Source organism: Chiloscyllium plagiosum, unplaced genomic scaffold (assembly GCF_037043375.1).
Source record: "Chiloscyllium plagiosum isolate Xiang-an unplaced genomic scaffold, Cpla_swu_hap1 HiC_scaffold_8, whole genome shotgun sequence".
In the NCBI taxonomy this organism is placed as follows: domain Eukaryota; kingdom Metazoa; phylum Chordata; class Chondrichthyes; order Orectolobiformes; family Hemiscylliidae; genus Chiloscyllium; species Chiloscyllium plagiosum.
In genome coordinates, this window is record NW_028270146.1 from 6,216,670 (window position 1) to 6,233,335 (window position 16,666).

The 16,666-nt window shown below is 57.4% G+C and overlaps 1 protein-coding gene across 3 annotated transcripts in view; it reads right to left on the reverse strand.

Annotated features, from left to right (window-relative positions):
* The window catches only part of esr2a (estrogen receptor 2a), a 402,250-nt gene that overhangs the window by 257,248 nt on the left and 128,336 nt on the right, over positions 1-16,666 (reverse strand). For all 3 annotated transcript variants that reach the window (XM_087989559.1, XM_087989560.1, XM_087989561.1), the window contains exon 2: positions 1,263-1,754. In XM_087989559.1, coding sequence (XP_087845685.1) covers positions 1,263-1,754 — 492 coding nt within the window. The remainder of the gene's footprint in view (positions 1-1,262; positions 1,755-16,666) is intronic.

A 16,666-nucleotide genomic window follows, 5' to 3' on the forward strand; every position in this document is an offset into this window, starting at 1 on the left:
ACACTGTCCACAGGGCACTGCACAGCCCACAGTGTCCTACACTGCCCAAAAGTCGTTACACTGTCCAGCCTGTCCAGCTACGAGATCATCATCTTTGGGGAGAGGGGAGGGTTGGGGGGGAGGAGGGATGGAAGGTGTTGGGGGCTGTGGGGGCGGGGGGTGGGGTGGGGTCGAGGGCGGCTTTGTAGATTGGGAGAAGGAAGGAGTAGAGTGGGAGGAGGGTGGGATGAAAGGGTAGGGGTTTGGGGGGGGCAAGAACAGAGGGATAGAGGGGGAGGAGAGAGGCCCAGGCAGTTCACCAATAGGCCGGTTCTAATTAGTGAAGGAGGGGCAGAGAGACCTGGGGGTGGGGTGTGATATGAACAGGTATGTGCGTTTGGGGAGGTCAGGGTTGGGGAAGCGCCCTGGCCACAGAGCGAGATGTATTTTAAACATGAGATCCAGCTAAACCAGGGGCTAGTACCGGTCAGTGAATGTGGAAGGGAGGGCTGCACTGGACATTGGGATGGGGGGAGTGAGAGAGCGGGTGGGGTGGTGGGGGTTGGGCAGAGGGGTTAGGGTGAGGGTGGGGTGGGCATGGGACGGTTTGAGGTCGGGGTTTGGGGTAGGGTAGAGGGGTTGGGGTGCGGGTGGGGATGTGTGTGTGTAGGGGGAGGAGGTGAGGGGTGGGGAGAGTGGGTGGGTGTGTGGGGAGAGTGGGTGGGGGTGTGGGGAGAGGGGGTGAGGAGGGGGGGTGGGAAGAGGCGGGGTGGTAGGGGTGGGTAGAGGGGTTGGGGTGGGAGTGGGGAGTGTCTGTCGAGCGGGTGGGGGTGGGGGTGCTGGGGACAGGGTGTGGGGTTGGAGGTGGAATTGGGGAGGGGGGAGGGGTGGGGTGGGGTGATGGTGGGGAGAGGGGGTGGGGTGGAGGTGGAGTTGGGGAGAGGGGTGGGGTGGGGGGTGGAGAGAGGTGGTGGGGAGAGGGGTTGGGGTGGAGGTGGGGTTGTGGAGAGGGGTGGGGTGGGGGGTGGAGAGAGGTGGTGGGGAGAGGGGTTGAGGTGGAGGTGGGGGTGTGGGGAGAGGGGGTGGGATTGAAGGTGGGGTTGGGGAGAGGGGTGGGGTGGGGGGTGGAGAGAGGTGGTGGGGAGAGGGGTTGAGGTGGAGGTGGGGTTGTGGGGAGAGGGGGTGGGATTGAAGGTGGGGTTGGGGGAGAGGGGTTGGGGGAGAGGGGGTGGGGTAGTTTGGGGAATGCTGTGAGACAGACAGTGGGAACGGCCCAGTCTTACCTGTTGACCAGATGCTGCTCCCCGACTCTCAGGTCATCCCAAGGACTCTTGGGTGGCTCAGTGTACATGATTGGCTGCTGGCAGTGGATGGAGATGGGAGAAACATGGCCGGCTGATGACCAGTACATCGAGGGACTCAGGCTCTGCCTGACAATGGCCCCATCTGGTCCACTGGCATCACTGGACATACTGTAGCCCAGGATGGAGGGACTGTAGAAGGCTAGTGTCGGGTATTCATTTGGTGAAGGAATGCAGACGGGGCCATGTTCAGCCAAGCTCGGCAGAGAGTTCCCGTACGGGGCCTGAGGGTGTGGGGGTCCAACTGACGAGGCGTTTTTCACGTGGTCTTCCATTGGCCCAGCTCGGAGCTCCTGTAACTCAGGCATCTGCGAGCACTCCTTCATCCCTGAGGCGGCCATGTTGGATGGACAGGTCCCTCGGAGAAAGAACTTGTTCGGAGATCTCCGTTCATAAAACCACTGTGTCTTCTCACTGGGAACAAGGAACAGAACAATATAGCGGGTTAGTTCTGAAAGTAAAGACCACCAACAGGACCAGCCACAAGACAACAGCTGGACAGCAGGTTGGGTGGGGGCCTGTATATTGTCAACATGGAGCAAGACCGTGACATCAAACATAACAGTCCGGAGGGCAATCCACCGTCCTGACCTGGTCCGGCCTACGTAGGCCTCCACACCCTCAGCAACATGGCCAGCTCTGACCTGCCCTCTGAAATGGCCAAGACAGCCACTCAATTAGGGATGGTCAACAAATACTGGTCTTGTCAGTGACACCCACATCCCTCAAAGGAACAAAGTCTGGCTTTGTTATGGTGACAGCGCACAGCTGCAGGCCTGTGAGTCACACTGGCCTCTACCCCACAGAGGTGTACTCCCAAATGAATGTTGAGTTCACTAAAGATTCAGGACTGAGCCACAAGGGAATTGCGGAATTATCGCAATGTGGAATGAGGCCACTCAGCCCACTGTGTCTGCAGTCCTGTCCCCTTGTGCCAACGTCCTGCAACCCCCTCCAGTATCCCTGCACACCATTTCTATTCCATGAACCATCCAATGCCCCTCTTGAATGTCTTGGTTGAACCTGCCTCGACTACATTTCCAGGCAGTACATTCCACACCCAAACTACTCGCTGTGTGAGGAAGTTCTTTTCTGATGTTGCAGTTACTTTGTTTGCAAATCACATTAATTCTACCTCCTCTCGGTTTTGTTCCTTTGATAAGCAGGAACGGTTTCTCCTGATCTACTCTGTCCTGCCCATTCATCTCAGCCATCTGCTCTGCAGTCTATACTCTTCAGTCTATCCTCATCACTGATGTTTCTCATTCTTGCAACCAGCGCATATAGACCTTTACAGCACAGTATAGGCCCTTCAGCCCTCGACTGGATTCCCTAACGATTAGGTTAGAATCCCTACAATATGGAAACAGGCCCAACAAGTACACACTGACCCTCCAAAGAGTAACCCAGACCCATTCCTCTATCTTTTATTCATCTCTGACTAATGCACCTAACACTATGGGCAATTTAGCATGGCCAATTCACCTGACCTGCACATCTTTGGACTGTGGGAGGAAACCGGAGGAAACCCACGCAGACACGGGGAGAACGTGCAAACTCCACACAGTCAGTCACCTGAGGCGGGAATTGTGAAACCAATCTAAAGCCCATCTATCCTATACTATTCCATTCTTGTCCATATGCCTATCCAATGACCATTTAAATGCCCTTAAAGTTGCCGAGTCTACTACTGTTGCAGGCAGTGTGTTCCATGCCCCTACTATTCTCTGAGTAAAGAACCTACCTCTGACATCTGTCCTATATCTATCACCCCCTCAATTTGAAGCTATGTCCCCTCATGCTAGCCATCACCATCTGAGGAAAAAGGCTCTCATTGTCTATCCTATCTAACCCTCTGATTATCTTATATGTTTCTATTAAATCACCTCTCAACCGTCTTCTCTCTAACAAAAACAGCTTCTAGTCCCTCAGCCTTTCCTCATAAGACCTTCCCTCCATACCAGGCAACATCCTGGTAAATCTCCTCTGCACCCTTTCCAAAGCTTCCACATCCTTCCTATAATGTGGAGACCAGAATACTCCAAGTGCGGCTGCATCAGGGTCTTGTACAGTTGCAAAATTACCTCGTGGCTCCAAAACTCAGTCCCTCTACCAATAAAAGTTAACACACTGTATGCCTTCTTAACAAATCCATCAACCTGGGTGGCAACTTTCAGGGATCTATGTACCTGGACACTGAGGTTTCCACACTACCAAGAATCTTACCATTAGCCCAGTATTCTGTATTCCTGTTCCTCCTTCCAAAGTGAATCACCTCACACTTTTCCACATTAAACTCCATTTGCCACCTCTCAGCCCAGCTCTGCAGCTTATCTATGTCTCTCTGTAACCTGCAACATCCTTCGGCACTGTCCACAACTCCACCACAAACTCTAGTGCCATCCGCAAAGTTACTAATCCATCCTTCTACACCCTCATCCAGGTCATTTATAAAAATGACCAACAGCAGTGGCCCCAAAACAGATCCTTGCAGCACATCACTAGTAACTGAACTCCACGATGAACATTTCCCATCAACCACCACCCTCTGTCTTCTTTCCACCAGCCAATTAGATTAGATTACTTACAGTGTGGAAACAGGCCCTTCGGCCCAACAAGTCACACCGACCCGCCGAAGCGTAACCCACCCATACCCCTACATTTACCCCTTTACCTATGGGTAATTTAGTATGGCCAATTCACCTGACCTGCACATCTTTGGACTGTGGGAGGAAACCGGAGCACCCGGAGGAAACCCACGCAGACACGGGGAGAATGTGCAAACTCCACACAGTCAGTCGCCTGAGGCGGGAATTGAACCCGGGTCTCTGGCGCTGTGAGGCAGCAGTGCTAACCACTGTGCCACCGTGCCACCCTGGTGTTCCAGCCTTCTTATTGAAATGTCTAAACCCCGGAACCTGCAACAACCATTCCAGTCCCTGCTCTGTCCATGTCTCCGAAATGGCCACAACATCAAAGTCCCAGGTACCAACCCATGCTGCAGGTTCACCCACCTTATTCCAGATGCTCCTGGCATTGAAGTAGACACACTTCAAACCACCTTCCTACCTGTCAGTACACTCCTGCGATCTTGAAACCATATTTCTGACCTCACTACTCTCAACCTCCTGGACACTGGAGTTACAATTCAGTAGCTACAATTCATTCCCCTGCTGAATTAGTTTAAACCCACGCAAATGGCATTAGCAAACTTCCCCCCCCCCCCCCCTGGGATATTGGTACCCCTCTGGTTCAGGTGAAGACCATCCTGTTTGTAGGGGTCCCACCTACCCCAGAAAGAGCCCCAATTATCCAGGAATCGAAAACCCTCTCTCCTGCACCAGGTCTGTAGCCACGTGTTCAACTCCTGTCTCTCCTTATTCCTTGCCTGTCAGGAAGTGGCACGGGTAACAAACCAGAGACAAAAACTCTTGTCTGTTCTAGCTCCAAGCTTCCCCCCTAGCTCCCTGAAATTGTGCCTTACATCCCTATTCCGTTTCCTAACAATGTCATTACTGCCTATATGGACCACAAACCATTTTTGCTTTGCACCCTTGCCAATCCATTCTCATTTTTCCTATGATATGGCCGGCACAACTGTACACAATTCTCTGAGGTCTAACCAGCGTCTTGTGCAAACTCAATGTCACCACTATGCTCCTGTTCTCAATGCCCCTAATAATAAAGCCAAGAACACTGTGTGCTTTATTAACTATTCACAATAGCACTGTTAGAGATACTTGTTTTTCTTTCATAGGCCATGGGCATCGCTGGCTGGGCCCAGTATTTATTTCCTGTCCCTAGTTGCCCCTTGAGAAGGTAGGGGTGAGCTGCCTTCTTGAACCGCTACAGTCAATGTGCTGTGAGTAGACCCACAATGCCCTGAGGGAGGGAATTCCAGGATTTTGACCCAGTGACACTGAAGGAACGGTGATATATTTCCAAGTCAGGATGGTGGGTGGCTCGGAGGGGAACTTGCAGGGGGTGATGTTCCCATGTATCTGCTGCCCTTGTCCTTCTAGATGGAAGTGGCCATGGGTTTGGAAGGTGCTGTCTGAGGGTCTTTGGTGAGTTTCTGCAGTGCACCTTGTAGATGGTACACACTGCTGTTACTGAGCGTCAGTGGGGGAGGGAGTGGGTGTTTGTGGATGTGGTGCCAATCAAGCGGCTGCTTTGTCCTGGATGGTGTCAAGCTTCTTGAGTGTTGTTGGAGCTGCCCCCATCCAGGGCAAGTGGGGAGTATTCCATCACACTCCTGACTTGTGCCTTGGAGATGGTGGACAGGCTTTGGGGAGGCAGGAGGTGAGTTACTCCCCACAGTACTCCCAGCCTCTGACCTGCTCTTGTAGCCACTGTGTTTATGTGGTGAGTCCAGTTGAGTTTGTGGTCCATGGGGGACTCAGTGATGGTAACACATTGAATGTCAAGGGGCAGGGGTTGGATTGTTTCTTGTTGGTGATGGTCATAGCCTGTCCTTTGTGTGGGATGAATGTTACTTCTCGCATCAGCCCAAGCCTGGATATTATCCAGATCTTGTTGCATTTGAACGTGGACTGCTTCAGTATCTGAGGAGTCACAAATGGTGCTGAACATTGTGCTGTCATCAATGAACATCCCCACTTCTGACCCTATAATGGAGGGAAGGTCATTAATGAAGCAGCTGAAGATGGTTGGGCCTAGGACACTCCCCTGAGGAACTCCTGCAGAGATGTCCTGGAGCTGAGGTGACTGACCTCCAACAACCACGACCATCTTCCTGTGTAAAAACTGAACTATGGATGCTGTAAATCAGAGATAAAACCAGAAGTTGCTGGAAAAGCTCAGCAGGTCGGGCAGCATCTGTGGAGAGACATCAGAGTTAATGTTTCAGGTCCAGTGACCCTTCCTCAGAACTGGAAGGTTCTGAGTTCTGAGGAAGGGTCACTGGACTCGATATGTTAACTCTGATGTCTTCATAAATGCTGCTAGACCTGCTGAGCTTTTCCAGCAATCTCCATTTTCCTGTGTGCCAGGTATGACTTCAACCCGTGATGAGATTTCCCCCTGAGGCACATTGATTCCAGTTTTACCAGGGCTCCTTGGTGCCACACTCAGTCATATATTTGAAGGGGACAGTATAGAGGGAGCTTTACTCTGTATCTAATCCCGTGCTGTCCCTGTCCCGGGAGTGTTTGATGAGGACAGTGTAGAGGGAGCTTTACTCTGTATCTAACCCCATGCTGTCCCTGTCCTGGGAGAGTTTGATGAGGACAGTGTAGAGGGAGTTTTACTCTGTATCTAACCTCGTGCTGTCCCTGTCCTGGAAGAGTTTAATGAGGACAGTGTAGAGGGAGTTTTACTCTGTATCTATCCCCGTGCTGTCCCTGTCCTGGGAGAGTTTGATGAGGACAGTGTAGAGGGAGTTTTACTCTGTATCTAACCTTGTGCTGTCCCTGTCCCTGGGAGTGTTTGATGAGGACAGTGTAGAGGGAGCTTTACTCTGTATCTAATCCCGTGCTGTCTCTGTTCTGTGAATGTTAGATGGGGGACAGTGTAGAGAAAGCTTTACTTTCTGTTGAAAAGTGTTGAGGGAGCTTCACATTGTATCTAAGGCCGTGCTGTGAAATTGGAATTTGCTGGTAAACTGCTTGACTTGCGAGCACTGACAAACTTTTGCAATGAGGATTTGGAAAGTTTGAAAGTGAGAGTGTCATATTTTACAGCCTTGTCCGAGGTGAGAGGTTTGAGTCCGTCAGCCGTGTGGCAGAGCTGAGATGTAAGCTCCAAGAATTACAGTTTCGGCTGGGTCAACTTTGCAGCGATTCCAATTCTGGGGAGAAGTCACGGGGCTGTGTCAGAAAGCTGGAGCTTTGTGGTAACTTTCCTTTGAACATTTTTATCACACGTGGCAGGAGAAACAAAAGCAGTTTGGCTGATTGTGAAGAGCCGTCGGATTACTTTGTACTGACTCAAGCTTGGAGCACAGTTGGCGATAATGATTGGAGGTGCCAGCTACCTTTCGACAGAGAGCACCGTTCAGAGGCAGGAGAGGGAGCGCACGGGGACAGTATCCCAATGTTACCAACACACTGCCAGGTTAGGACAAAGTGTGTTCAGAGAGAGTTGTGGGCAGTGGTGGGTGTGTAGAGCCACTTCCTCGTCGTTACAGTATTATTGCTGTATAACTGGCTTCTTCCCACAGGCCAGGACCTGAAACACTGAGCGACAATATCCCGAGCCAGCAGAAAGTTTTCCAAAGTAACAAAATGCACATGCAAGCCCAGAAAGTGCTGCATAAAAACCTCACAGCCCATCAATTCAAGAACCCTGTCTCAGGAGCTACCAAGAGAAACATCAGCCCGGGATACATCTCTGATTGATTTATTTTACAGTAACGAATGTTGGGTTTCAGAATCCAATTAATCAATTTCCAGTCTGATGTGGAACAGATTGGTTATTCCTGCGGCTGGGAGGTGGGAGTGTGGTTGGAACTAAATGCTTGACTTTGCTTGCCAGAATTAGAGTGAGCTGTCCCAGCGCAGCTCTCTTTTACTTCAGGGAACGTGAGTTCAAATCTGACTGTTGGGATTTGAAGTTGTTTGAGGAGGTGGAATCCAGGACGAAGAAGCCAGCGATGGTGAATGGTGCTGTTGTTTATTGCTTCAGCTAGTTCCACCTAGTCCCTTCCACGATGGAGACTCAATATCTGTGCCTGGCCAGAGACTACACATGACTCCATCCCTGCAATAAACCTCTCTTTTAGCCATTAACATCAGTCTGTTGTGACTGGGCGCCACTTGAGTGTGTGACAATGCTGTCACTTTAACAAGGTTAGTTTTACCTTGGTGTTTTTTTTAAAGAAGAGGTTGTAAAGACAGAGGTGCTGAAGTGTCTGGGCGGGAGCCTAGTTTAACAATGGCGGGGCAGGGAATGGTTCGCCCAGTTTGTGTTTTTTCCAGTTTAGTTTCAGCTGGGGCAGTCACAAGATGCTGGAGTCCGGGGAGGTTGTGAGCTTCAGTAAATGATTCCTGACTGACTTTCTCTCTCTCTCTAAAATCTCTTGGGATGTTGTCCTGTAAGAATCTGTGTTCAAATTTACCTTTATTGCCAAGGGGTGTGTTTATGGGGCGTTACTGTATTGGAGCAGTTAATTAGTAATTGTTACTGTATTGGGTCGGTTACGTTTTCCAATAGTTGTTATTCTAAATTCGATTTTATTTTATTCTCGTTTGAACCATAGTGTTTAAATAAATTCTGTTTTGCTCAGTGGTTTGGTCTGGAACACCAACTTCACATCTCCCTTTAAAATAAGAAAAGGTTAGGATCTGGGCTACCTTCTTAAAACATTTTGAGAGGGTCTGGCCTGGTCCATAACAAGTGATTGAGTCCACTGTGTTTCTCTCAGACTTACTTAACAAAGAGGTTCAAGAGCATCCATGTTTACCTCAACCTCCTGCCAGACACTTAGGGAATGGACAATGATGCCTGTCTGTCTGTCTGTCTGTCTGTCTGTCTGCCAGCAACACCCACATCCTGAACTAAACCAATAAAAAGCCAAGAAAGAAATAAAATCCCTCAGAAAAGCCCAAAGACTTTGCTCTTTGGTCAAACCCTTCTGAAGCCCATCAGAAATAAGAACAAGAGTAGACCATTCAGCCCCTCTAGCCCGCTCCACCATGGCTGATCCAACATTCCTCACTGACCTTTCCGTGTAATCCTTGATTTTCCGACTGATCAACAATTATTTCCATCACAGAATAGTGACAGCACACAGGGAGGCCATTTGGCCCTATGTATCTGTGCTGGCTCTTTGTTAGAGCAATTCAGCTGGTCCCACTGCCCTGCCCTTTCCCTGCACAATTTTGCCTCTTCGGATAACCATCCGATTCCCTTTTGAAAGTCTCCATTGAATCAACCGCCACCATATTCTCAGGCAGGACATTCCAGATCCTAACCCCTCACTGCGTGGAAACGCTTTCCTCCTATCACCATTGCTATTTCAAATTGTCCAAAACATGCCCGTTTCCCATTGCCTCCCAACGGGGCTCACTCCTATCGGAGATGAGGCAGTGCCTGGTACGTGTGGGACGTGAATGTTACTTACTGCTTGCCAGGCCGAGCCCGGGTATTGTCAGGATCTTGTTGCATTTGGATACTGGACTGACATGGCCAGCAGTGTTTAGGAGGGGCTGAGGGTTACGGAGGGTGGGATAGGGGAGAGAAGCTGGGCAGCACTGCGATAGTCTGAGGTCTAATGGAGACACGAGTGAGGACTTCAGCAGTGGGTGAGTTGAGATGGGGTCAGGGTGACAGAGGGGTCATAAAGGGGTCAGGATAACGGAGCAGTCAGACAGCAGTCAGGGTGACGGAAGGGTCAGAGAAGGGTCAGGGTGACAAAGGGGTCACGGTGACGGAGGTGTCAGAGAGGGGTCAGGGTGACAAAGGGGTCAGGGTGACGGAAGGGTCAGAGAGGGGTCAGGGTGACAAAGGGGTCAGGGTGACGGAAGGGTCAGAGAGGGGTCAGGGTGACAAAGGGGTCAGGGTGACGGAGGGGTCAGGGTGACGGAAGGGTCAGGGTGACGGAGGGTCTGAGAAGGGTCAGGGTGAAGGAGCGGTCAGAGAGCGGTCAGGGTGACAGAGGGGTCAGGGTGACGGAGAGGTCAGAGAGGTGTCAGGGTTACAGAGGGGTCAGAGAGGGGTCAGGGTGATGGAGGGGTCAAGATGACAATGGGGTTAGAGAGGGGTCAGGATAATGGGTCAGGATGACAGAGGGGTCAGGGTGATGGAGAGGTCAGGGTGACTGAGGGGTCAGAGAGGGGTCAGGGTAATGGAAGGGTCAGAGAGGGGTCAGGGTGACAGAGGGGTCAGAGAGGAGTCAGGATGATAGAGGGGTCAGGAATACAGAGGGGTCAGGATGACGGACGGGTCAGAGAGGGGTCAGGGTGACCGAGGGATCAGGGTGACGGAGGAGTCAGAGAGCAGTCAGGGTGACGGAGGGGTCAGGGTGACGGAGGGGTCATAGAGGAGTCAGGATGACAGAGGGGTCTGAGAGGGATCAGGGTGACCGAGGGGTCTGAGAGGGGTCAGGGTGACGGAGGGGTCAGAGAGCAGTCAGGGTGACGGAGGGGTCAAGGAGGGGTCAGGGTGACGGAGGCGTAAGGAGGGGTCAGGGTAATGGAGTGGTCAGAGAGGGGTCAGGATGATGGACGGGTCAGAGAGGGATCAGGGTGACGGAGGGATCAGAGAGCAGTCAGGGTGATGGAGGGGTCAAGGAGGGGTCAGGGTGACGGAGAGGTCAAGGAGGGGTCAGGGTGAATGAGGGGTCAGGGTGGCGGAAGGGGTCAGACAGTGGTCAGAGAGATAACAATAGGGAGAGGGAGAGTGGGAGGGGAGGGGGAGGGGGAGGGGGAGGGAGGGGAAGGTGGAGGAGGAGGGGAAGGAGGAGGAGGGGGAGAAGGGGAGGTGAGAGGGAGGGAGAGAAACAGAGCCAAAGCTGGGGAATAGTAGCTCGGAGCAAGGTTTACGCTCAGTTTTTCCAAATATTGAATTGTAAGAAATGTCAGTTTGGCCAGTCCCGGGAAACAAGAAATATTCCCAACCCTCACCCTCACCCACCCTCACTCACCCTCACCCACCCTCACTCACCCTCACCCACCCTCACTCAACCTCAAGCACCCTCACCCACTCTCACCCACCATCACCCACCCTCACCCACCCTCACCCTCACTCACCCTCACTCACTCTCACCCACCCTCACTCACCCTCACTCACCCTCACTCACCCTCACCCACCCTCACTCAACCTCAAGCACCCTCACCCACTCTCACTCACCATCACCCACCCTCACCCACCCTCACCCTCACTCACCCTCACTCACTCTCACCCACCCTCACACACCCTCACTCAACCTCAAGCACCCTCACTCACTCTCACTCACCATCACCCACCCTCACCCACCCTCACCCTCACTCACCCTCACTCACTCTCACCCACCCTCACTCACCCTCACTCACCCTCACCCACCCTCACCCACCCTTACACACCCTCAGTCACCCTCAGTCACCCTCACTCACTCTCACCCACCCTCACCCACCCTCACTCAACCTCAAGCACCCTCACCCACTCTCACCCACCCTCACCCACCCTCACCCTCACTCACCCTCACTCACTCTCACCCACCCTCACTCAACCTCAAGCACCCTCACCCACTCTCACTCACCATCACCCACCCTCACTCACCCTCACCCACCCTCAACTACCCTTACACAACCTCAGTCACTCTCACTCACCATCACCCACCCTCACACACCCTCACCCACCTTCACGCACCCTCACCCTACACCCCACTCCCCTCTGCTTAGTCTCCTCTCCACACTCCCCGACACACACTCCCCGACACACACTCCCCGACACCCACTCCAGACACACACTCCCCGACACACACTCCCCGACACACACTCCCCGACACACACTCCCCTGCACCCACTCCCCGACACCCACTCCCCTGCACCCACTCCCCGACACACACTCCCCGACACACACTCCCCGACACACACTCCCGACACACACTCCCCGTCACCCACTCCCCTGCACCCACTCCCCGACACCCACTCCCCTGCACCCACTCCCCGACACACACTCCCCGACACACACTCCCCGGCACACACTCCCGACACACACTCCCCGACACACACTCCCCAACACACACTCCCCTGCACCCACTCCCCGACACCCACTCCCCTACACCCACTCCCCGACACCCACTCCCCTGCACACACTCCCCTGCACCCACTCCCCTGCACCCACTCCCCGACACCCACTCCCCGACACCCACTCCCCGACACCCACTCCCCGACACCCACTCCACGACACCCACTCCCCTGCACCCACTCCCCTGCACCCACTCCCCGACACCCACTCCCCGACACACACTCCCCGACACACACTCCCCGACACCCACTCCCCGAAACCCACTCCCCGAAACCCACTCCCCTGCACCCACTCCCCTGCACCCACTCCCCGACACCCACTCCCCGACACCCACTCCCCGACACCCACTCCCCGACACCCACTCCACGACACCCACTCCCCTGCACCCACTCCCCTGCACCCACTCCCCGACACCCAATCCCCGACACACACTCCCCGACACCCACTCCACGACACCCACTCCCCTGCACCCACTCCCCTGCACCCACTCCCCGACACCCACTCCCCGACACACACTCCCCGACACCCACACCCCTGCACCCACTCCCCGACACCCACTCCCGACACCCACTCCCCGACACCCACTCCCCGGCACCCACTCCCCAGCACCCACTCCCCTGCACCCACTCCCCTGCACCCACTCCCCGACACCCACTCCCCGACACACACTCCCCGACACCCACACCCCTGCACCCACTCCCCTGCACCCACTCCCCTGCACCCACTCCCCGACACACACTCCCCGACACCCACACCCCTGCACCCACTCCCCGACACACACTCCCCGACACCCACACCCCTGCACCCACTCCCCTGCACCCACTCCCCGGCACCCACTCCCCGACACCCACTCCACGACACCCACTCCCCTGCACCCACTCCCCTGCACCCACTCCCCGACACCCACTCCCCGACACCCACTCCCCGACACACACTCCCCGACACCCACACCCCTGCACCCACTCCCCTGCACCCACTCCCCGTCACCCACTCCCCAGCACCCACTCCCCTGCACCCACTCCCCTGCACCCACTCCCCGACAAACACTCCCCTGCACCCACTCCCCGTCACCCACTCCCCTGCACCCACTCCCCGTCACCCACTCCCCAGCACCCACTCCCCTGCACCCACTCCCCGACACCCACTCCCCGACAAACACTCCCCGACAAACACTCCCCTGCACCCACTCCCCTCAACCACTCCCCTGCACCCACAACCCGACACCCACTCCCCTGCACCCACTCCCCGTCACCCACTCCCCTGCACCCACTCCCCGTCACCCACTCCCCAGCACCCACTCCCCTGCACCCACTCCCCGACACCCACTCCCCGACAAACACTCCCCGACAAACACTCCCCTGCACCCACTCCCCTCAACCACTCCCCTGCACCCACAACCCGACACCCACTCCCCTGCACCCACTCCCCGTCACCCACTCCCCTGCACCCACACCCCGACACCCACTCCCCGACACCCACTCCCCTGCACCCACTCCCCTGCACCCACTCCCCTGCACCCACTCCCCTGCACCCACTCCCCTGCACCCACTCCCCGACACCCACTCCCCGACACCCACTCCCCGACACCCACTCCCCGACAAACACTCACCTGCACCCACTCCCCGACACCCACTCCCCGACACCCACTCCCCTGCACCCACTCCCCTGCACCCACTCCCCTCAACCACTCCCCTCAACCACTCCCCTGCACCCACTCCCCGTCACCCACTCCCCTGCCCATACTCCCCTGCACCCACTCCCCGACACCCACTCCCCTGCACCCACTCCCCTGCACCCACTCCCCTGCACCCACTCCCCGACACCCACTCCCCTGCACCCACTCCCCTGCACCCACTCCCCTGCACCCACTCCCCTGCACATACTCCCCTGCACATACTCCCCTGCACCCACTCCCCGAAACACACTCCCCTGCACCCACTCCCCGACACACACTCCCCGACACCCACTCCCCTGCACCCACTCCCCGACACACACTCCCCGACACCCACACCCCGTCACCCACTCCCCTGCACATACTCCCCTGCACCCACTCCCCGACACCCACTCCCCTGCACCCACTCCCCTGCACCCACTCCCCTGCACCCACTCCCCTGCACCCACTCCCCGACACCCACTCCCCTGCACCCACTCCCCGACACCCACTCCCCTGCACCCACTCCCCTGCACCCACTCCCCGTCACCCACTCCCCTGCACCCACTCCCCTGCACCCACTCCCCTGCACCCACTCCCCAGCACCCACTCCCCTGCACCCACTCCCCTGCACCCACTCCCCTGCACCCACTCCCCGGCACCCACTCCCCGGCACCCACTCCCCTGCACCCACTCCCCTGCACCCACTCCCCGACACCCACTCCCCGGCACCCACTCCCCTGCACCCACTCCCCAGCACCCACTCCCCAGCACCCACTCCCCAGCACCCACTCCCCAGCACCCAGTCCCCGGCACCCACTCCCCGGCACCCACTCCCCGGCACCCACTCCCCAGCACCCACTCCCCAGCACCCACTCCCCAGCACCCACTCCCCGGCACCCACTCCCCAGCACCCACTCGCCAGCACCCACTCCCCAGCACCCACTCCCCAGCACCCACTCCCCGGCACCCACTCCCCGACACCCACTCCCCGACACAGACTCCCCGACAAACACTCCCCTGCACCCACTCCCCTCAACCACTCCCCTGCACCCACTCCCCAGCACCCACTCCCCAGCACCCACTCCCCTGCACCCACTCCCCTGCACCCACTCCCCTGCACCCACTCCCCTGCACCCACTCCCCGACACCCACTCCCCTGCACCCACTCCCCTGCACCCACTCCCCTGCACCCACTCCCCTGCACCCACTCCCCGACACCCACTCCCCTGCACCCACTCCCCTGCACCCACTCCCCTGCACCCACTCCCCTGCACCCACTCCCCGACACCCACTCCCCTGCACCCACTCCCCGTCACACACTCTCCGACACCTACTCCCCTGCACCCACTCCCCGACACACACTCCCCGACACCCACACCCCTGCACCCACTCCCCTGCACCCACTCCCCTGCACCCACTCCCCTGCACCCACTTCCCTGCACCCACTCCCCTGCACCCACTCCCCTGCACCCACTCCCCTGCACCCACTCCCCGACACCCACACCCGTGCACCCACTCCCCGACACCCACTCCCCTGCACCCACTCCCCTGCACCCACTCCCTGGCACCCACTCCCTGGCACCCACTCCCTGGCACCCACTCCCCGTCACCCACTCCCCTGCACCCACTCCCTGGCACCCACTCCCCTGCACCCACTCCCCTGCACCCACTCCCCGGCACCCACTCCCCGGCACCCACTCCCCTGCACCCACTCCCCTGCACCCACTCCCCTGCACCCACTCCCCGACACCCACTCCCCGACACCCACTTCCCGCCACCCACTCCCCTGCACACACTCCCCTGCACACACTCCCCTGCACCCACTCCCCTGCACACACTCCCCTGCACACACTCCCCTGCACACACTCCCCTGCACCCACTGCCCTGCACCCACTGCCCTGCACCCACTCCCTTGCACCCACTCCCCTGCACCCACTCCCCTGCACCCACTCCCCGACACCCACTCCCCTGCACACACTCCCCTGCACACACTCCCCTGCACACACTCCCCTGCACACACCCCCCTGCACGCACTCTCCGACACCCACTCCCCTGCACACACTCCCCTGCACACACTCCCCTGCACACACTCCCCTGCACACACTCCCCTGCACACACTCCCCTGCACACACTCCCCTGCACTTACTCCCCTGCACACACTCCCCTGCACCCACTCCCTTGCACCCACTCCCCTGCACACACTCCCCTGCACCTACTCCCCTGCACCTACTCCCCTGCACTTACTCCCCTGCACCCACTCCCTTGCACCCACTCCCCTGCACCCACTCCCCTGCACCTACTCCCCTGCACCCACTCCCCTGCACCCCCTCCCCTGCACCCCCTCCCCTGCACCCACTCCCCTGCACACACTCCCCTGCACCCACTCCCCTGCACCCACTCCCCTGCACACACTCCCCTGCACACACTCCCCTGCACCCACTCCCCTGCACCCACTCCCCTGCACCCACTCCCCTGCTCCCACTCCCCTGCACCCACTCCCCTGCTCCCACTCCCCTGCACCCACTCCCCTGCACCCACTCCCCGTCACCCACTCCCCTGCACACACTCCCCTGCACCCACTCCGCTGCACCCACTCCCCTGCACCCACTCCCCTGCACCCACTCCCCTGCACCCACTCCCCGACACCCACTCCCCGACACCCACTCCCCTGCACCCACTCCCCGACACCCACTCCCCTGCACCCACTCCCCGACACCCGCTTACCGTCACCCACTCCCCTGCACCCACTCCCCTGCACCCACTCCCCTGCACCCACTCCCCTGCACCCACTCCCCGACACCCACTCCCCGACACCCACTCCCCTGCACCCACTCCCCGTCACCCACTCCCCTGCACCCACTCCCCGACACCCGCTCACCGTCACCCACTCCCCTGCACCCACTCCCCTGCACCCACTCCCCTGCACCCACTCCCCGACACCCACTCCCCTGCACCCACTCCCCGACACCCACTCCCCTGTAAA